The sequence below is a fragment of the Oncorhynchus kisutch genome, linkage group LG7 (genome assembly GCF_002021735.2).
Source record: "Oncorhynchus kisutch isolate 150728-3 linkage group LG7, Okis_V2, whole genome shotgun sequence".
In the NCBI taxonomy this organism is placed as follows: domain Eukaryota; kingdom Metazoa; phylum Chordata; class Actinopteri; order Salmoniformes; family Salmonidae; genus Oncorhynchus; species Oncorhynchus kisutch.
The window spans coordinates 19,270,130-19,276,129 of record NC_034180.2 but is presented as its reverse complement, the minus strand read 5'-3'; the positions used below and the strand labels follow the sequence as shown (position 1 = coordinate 19,276,129).

The 6,000-nt window shown below is 43.6% G+C and overlaps 1 protein-coding gene across 3 annotated transcripts in view; it reads left to right on the top strand.

The window, feature by feature from the left end:
• mideasb (mitotic deacetylase associated SANT domain protein b) overlaps positions 1 to 5,119 on the top strand; it is a 35,008-nt gene extending 29,889 nt beyond the window's left edge. For 2 of the 3 annotated variants that reach the window (XM_031828624.1, XM_031828623.1), the window contains exons 12-13: positions 734 to 942; positions 2,456 to 5,119. In XM_031828624.1, coding sequence (XP_031684484.1) covers positions 734 to 942; positions 2,456 to 2,705 — 459 coding nt within the window. In that variant the 3' untranslated portion in view covers positions 2,706 to 5,119. The remainder of the gene's footprint in view (positions 1 to 733; positions 943 to 2,455) is intronic. The other variant, XM_031828625.1, reaches the window with a different exon arrangement.
• Positions 5,120 to 6,000: the final 881 nt, after the last annotated feature.

The following is a 6,000-nucleotide window of genomic DNA, read 5'->3' as shown; positions in this document are numbered from 1 at the left end:
CCATCTAGTGGCAAAATACTGAACAGCTGATATGGCTGGCTTCCCCACTCCCCATGTTGTGTAATTTGACTCTGTCAGCAAACTGACTCAGAAAACCTTTGACACCATTTCTGCTGTTAGTTGGTGACCTGGTAGAAATCTATGGTTTTAAAATATGGCCTGAGGTGAAACATAAAGCTTTGTTATGTTTTGTAAGATGTGTTTAAAAAAAAAACCTGCCTTATTATGTTGTACTTATTTTGTACTATCCAGGTATACAACGTCTAGGTTAGTTTGACTTTGGGAGGTGTGTGAGTGTATGTGCTGACCAGAGTTGTGGGTGCAGTTGGCAAGATACTGCTCTGACATCACTGGGTGGCGGACGGCTCATAATGGCTGGAATGGGGATAATGGAATTTAAAATTGTATTTATTTTTATTTAACCTTTATTTAACTAGGCAAGTCAGTTAAGAACAAATTCTTATTTACAATGATACCCTACACCGGCCAAACCCGGACCAAACACATTTGTATAATTTGTATTTGATACCATTCCACCCATCCTGCTCCAGCCATTACCACAAGCCCCCTCCTCCTCAATTAATGTGCCACTAACCTCCTGTGTCTGATTCTGATCAGCTGTCATGATTATTGGTCAGCTTGACAATTGGGAGGAGAGGGTGCTTTTTGTATCCATGCCTGTGTCCTTGCATCCAATGATCTTTTGCATGCTTAAATCATTTAGCAAATGAAGTATTTCCATGTGCAGGCTGGAGCAGTCCTGGTGTTGAAGAGTCAGGAGGGCTTGAGGAGAGACCAGACGTCGTCCCGTGTCGGTCTCCCTCCTCAGCTCCCTTCCAGCGCCTCCTCGAAACCACGACCGACCCCCAAGACCGGGACCATATCAGGGACCAAGGGCCCTGCCGGACCAGAGGGAGAGTTCCCCTGCAAGAAGTGTGACCGGTCAGTGTCTGAGATATATATTTTTATTTTATTTAACTAGGCAAGTCAGTCAAGAACAAATTCTTATTTACAATGACGGCCAAACTCGGACAACGCTGGGCCAATTGTGCGCCGCCTTATGGGACTCCCAATCACGGCCGGTTGTGATACAGCCTGGAATCGAACCAGGGTGTCTGTAGGGACGCCTCAAGCACTGAGACGCAGTGCCTTAGACTGCTGCACCACTCAGGAGCCCCCATATCTAAGATATGTCTTAGATGCCAATAGGCAGAACAACATGGCGTCGTCATTTGTGTCAAAGTTTGCCGGACTCTTGATGCGGTGCTGGTTGAAGGTGCTGGTTAAAGATAGTCTTGAGATTCCAGATCTGGATAAAGCATTTTGTCTATGTTTGCAATTAGAAGTTGTCCACTCTGTATTTACAGCGATGGCACACTAACCAATGACATCACCGCTCGTGATTTTGACGCACGTTACTCCGACAGTGAATTGTATGGACTGGTAGTTGTGATTTGCATATTAGAGGAGAGACCTTGATCAGAGAGTACTGCGATTCGACAAGATCTGCAGGGTAACTGCAAAGTTGCACCGGTTGGTTTGAATAGGTTGGAATCTTGGAGAGGCTGTTGGTTGCAGAAACACTGACTTGGGAAGCACTCTGAGCGACGTGTGTGTGTGTGTGTGTGTGTGTGTGTGTGTGTGCGTGCATGCGCGCGCATGTGTAATACAGTGAAAAGTGCTCCTTGGTGGTTGTTTGAGCTTCCTGCTATAAAAAAATCAAGTAGTGCTGACTGCCTCTGATTGAAGAGCTCGTCCAGTTAGCAACCGCAGTTCTGTTATTATCAACTGTCTCCTAGCAACTGAAACACAGCAGTGATATGGCATGCTATGCCCCCAGTCTATGCAGCTCTTATCCCATATCCGATTCCTCACTGGTCCACATACTGCAGACTACTCTACAGTATTCTGCCTTGGCATGGTGTTACACTTCATCCAATTCTAGAATTAAGCATTGTATGGTCTGGGAACCTTTGAATAGGAAGTAAGGAAAAGTAATATTTCATGGGCAGATGTTTCTGGCATTTGGACTTCATCAGTTCTCCTTCCTCCAGGTTCACACACAGTACCGTGCTTGTGCAAAGAGAAGGTCTTACACTCTTCAAATTGAAGTGCGGACCTTCTACTTGTCTACTGTGAACTAACACCATACAGATGTAGGAGCTTAATTTGAGCTAGTTTTCTGCAGCAGGAAAATAATCATGCAGCAACAGGAAATGTGAATTATATAATGAATGGACATTTTTCAAAAGGGAAAGTCAAGTAGAAATTACAATCTTCAGAAGCCTTTTTAAACCTCAGATACAGTAAACAGTTAGACACTTCCTGCAACGGGGTTATCAAATTAGAGCTAGTGCTTGTCCACAGATACGAAAGCTAACAAGGAAGCCAACCCAGCCTTCTCTCTGACCTCTAACCTCTGCCCCTCTCCTCCTCCTCCTCCTCCTCCCCTTAGGATCTTCTACAAGGTGAAGAGCCGCAGTGCCCACATGAAGAGCCACGCGGAGCAGGAGAAGAAGGCCGCTGCGCTGAGGCAGAAGGAGGCGGAGGAGAGGGCAGAGGCCCAGGCTGCGGCGGAAGCTGCAGCGTTACTGGCCGCGCGGCAGAACGGGGCACGGGAGGGGAACACAGCTGGAGGAGACGGCGCTAACGATGACTCATCTGACGAAGACGATGATGTCGAGGAAGATGAGGACTGGCACTGAGACCATGAAGATGGAAAGGGAGCCCACAATATATTATGCCGTTATGGCAAGTGCACCCTCTAGTCATCTCTATGGCTAAGACGGACGGCCAGACAAACAAGACAGACTGACTGCTCCTCTACTGGCAGGGTGAGGGGAACATAACAGAAGTACGAAGCCTCGGCTGCTCCTAGCGCTCTAGGGACATTTTACGCCCTCTTGTGACACCTGCTTTAGCAGCATTTGTCTTGAAACAAACTTCTTTTTCATTGTTTCATGGAACAGGATCGCCTATCGTGACACTTTCAGGGACAGGTTTTCTCCCTCTTCCCTTTAACCTGCTTGTGATGCGTTCAGGGTTTACCCATCTCTGACACGCCCCACGGCTATACAGTAGGGTATGAAAGCCATGCCATCTCTCTCTCGAACGCCATCGCTTCCCCCCCCCCCCCCCTCCTGTCTGCCATCCTCCCCTGGCTTCTTCCTGTTCCTGTCAGCACTTTCAGCCAGTCACAGCACACAGACACTCATCAGGTGGGAACTCATAGCCACGCCCCCAGCCGTGTAGGCTTTAAAAAAACGAGAACACGGTGTGATGCTTGGCAACGCAAGACTACATGAACCACAATGCAACCCGGCTTGGCCACTGCCTTGCGCTCTCTCTGCAGTTTGATATGCTGTGAATAGAAGGAGATAAAATGAGTGATTGGGTAAATGCAATATTGAAGTGGGAAGGACTTCTAGATCAGGAAAAGCTCAGATAGACTGATGTGGTGGTAACACTACTTGTGTGGTGACATGCCTACATGTGAAGGACCGATCTGTTTAGAGAACACTGCATTGAATGTGTTTCATAGTCTTTCATGTTTGGGACTTTTCCCACTCAAGACTGCCAAAAGCTTGTACAGATGCATCGGTCCTCAGTTCACCAAACTGGTTTCTTTCTTAGTTTCAAGTGCTGTACTTTTGGGTTTTATTTGAATAGATTTGGTATTCCTCCTCACTGTCGATGCCTTGGATGTTTTTAAACACGTTTTTATCTTCGAATGAATGACCATTCATTTTACAAAGGTTATTTTTTGATATTCAACAAATTACTGTTGCTTTTTTAATTTTTTTGGCTTAATTATATCAAATGGTCATTGTTGTTTCTGTTAATTTGATCATTGTTATTAATAATGTCACTGTTGTCTCGTATATCATTATTATTATATTGTTTTTGCGGCAGGTTGCTTTGAAGCTCTCTTTCCCATTTGACCACAGTATAGGGTTATTTATGACATTGCTTTTGTTGTCTGTTTTGAACTGTGAGGTTTGAGAAGGAGATCTCCAGAAAAAGAAGTCGGAGAAGAAAAGTAAATGTAAATAGAATGTGCAATAGAACAACAACGTGATCCCTGATGCCCCCTCCCCCCATCCTGTACCCAGAATGCCCCTCTTTGTGCCCTCTCCAAATTGGTCCTTAGTAGCTTTATAGGCAGTTAACCTTCTGTCAACCATATCATTACACCAGGAGGATAGAGAGGGGGAAACATGATGTTGAATTGAATGGGAAGGTCTGCTCTGGTCATTCTATTTCTATGGAGACGACTCCTATTGTCTGGCCTATTAAAATAAAATAAAAAAGGGCTTCCCATAACAGTCTGTCTCTATCGATCTATCTCTTTCTGCCAAGCACTATATCTCTATTCCCAGACCAGGCTCGATCTGTCGCCATGGCAACAAATGAGCAGGCAGAACATTTTCTTGTTAAGTAGAGTGGGGAGCGGAGAGTAGCTGCTCCAATTACCTTGCTAGGTTAAACCTACCTGCGTACTATGCACTGTGTGTCTGTCTGTTGGGAATGTTCTCTGCGTTCTGGGGTGTTTGAGAGAGAGTGTGTGTGTGTGTGTGTGTGTGTGTGTGTGGGGGGGGGGGGGGGGGGGGGTGGCTTCTTGCAAATGTGCTGCTTTTTGGTCAAATATCCTTCTGAAATTCAGCCATTTGTGGAAAACTAGGTTTAATCCCGACTTTTCACTTTTGTCATCTTAATTTATATCTCCTTTACCTTTTTCTTATTAGTTTTACTTCCCCAGAGATTGTCATGAGGCGTTGTTTGTTTTGAAAAAAATAATGTTTTAATACCGTTAAACAGAATGAAATTGAGGGCACGCTGTAAACCTTATTCGCTTTCATCGAATTAGGGAAGGGAATAGAAAACATGTAAAGGTTTATTTAGCTAATATATATCTATAAATTAAATTCTATGAATGCAAAACTTTCAATGCTATTTTCATATGGGGTTCATTTCACACTAATGATGTAAAATGAAATGGATTCTCAAGTGCTTTTTACTATGTAATTTATTTGTTTCAATTTAGATTTTTACCACCTGTGTTTAAAAAAATAAATATGGGAAAGCACTGTTTTATTAAAATTGTGCAATACTGATGGAATAAGTGTGTTGGTCATTTTCAAAACGTGCATGTATTTACCATAACATGAGATCAGGGTTGTTTTCAAATGTTTTGCAACAGGAAGAAAAAAAAAAAGAGTACTTTTTGTAATTGGAACAGGTTATTTGCCGTTTCATTCCATTATTCTTCATGTTGTACCTAATGAACATAACCCCAGTGTGTTTCTGGCTCCATGGTGAAGTTTCCCCCTAGGTGCAGATCTAGGATCATCTTCCTAACCTTAACCATTTAGTGTGGAAAATGCTTAACTGGATCATTTTCTAGGGGCAACTTTACCTTACACTGTGCCTGAGGGTAGTTGTTTTACTGAGATCCACGACGTGGCAGTATTGGAGCAGGAATCTAACGTGCCTTTACATGGTCCAAGCACAAGATGGAACCATTGTTTGACATATGTTCATTTGGCTTTTATTTTCTTTATAAATACAGTGCCTTTATTCCACATAACATTGAGCTCGAATAGTGTACAATACTGGATTTATAGTGTACAATACTGGATTTACTCTCTGTAATGTAAGAGTAAGTAAGCTATAAGTAAGACATTTATACAGAGTAAGACTGCTTCTCATGTGGCTGTGTGAGTCACACTTGCCGGATGTGGCTGTTTTGGTGGAACCTCCAAACTGGGGTTTGATGGTGGAGTTGGTTTAGATGGAACTGGGTGTGGATGTTTGATAGTACGGTTAGATCATTTTTATATATATTTATATATAAATGTACTTTTTTCTGCTGGTGTCTTTGTTCCACTCTTCACATCTTTCCTCTCACTCTGTGACGTCTCTTCTTTCTCTCACTCGCTCTCTTCAGTGAAAGTGTTGGACACGCTTGAGCAGTGGTGCTGGACAGAGCTTCAGCACAAG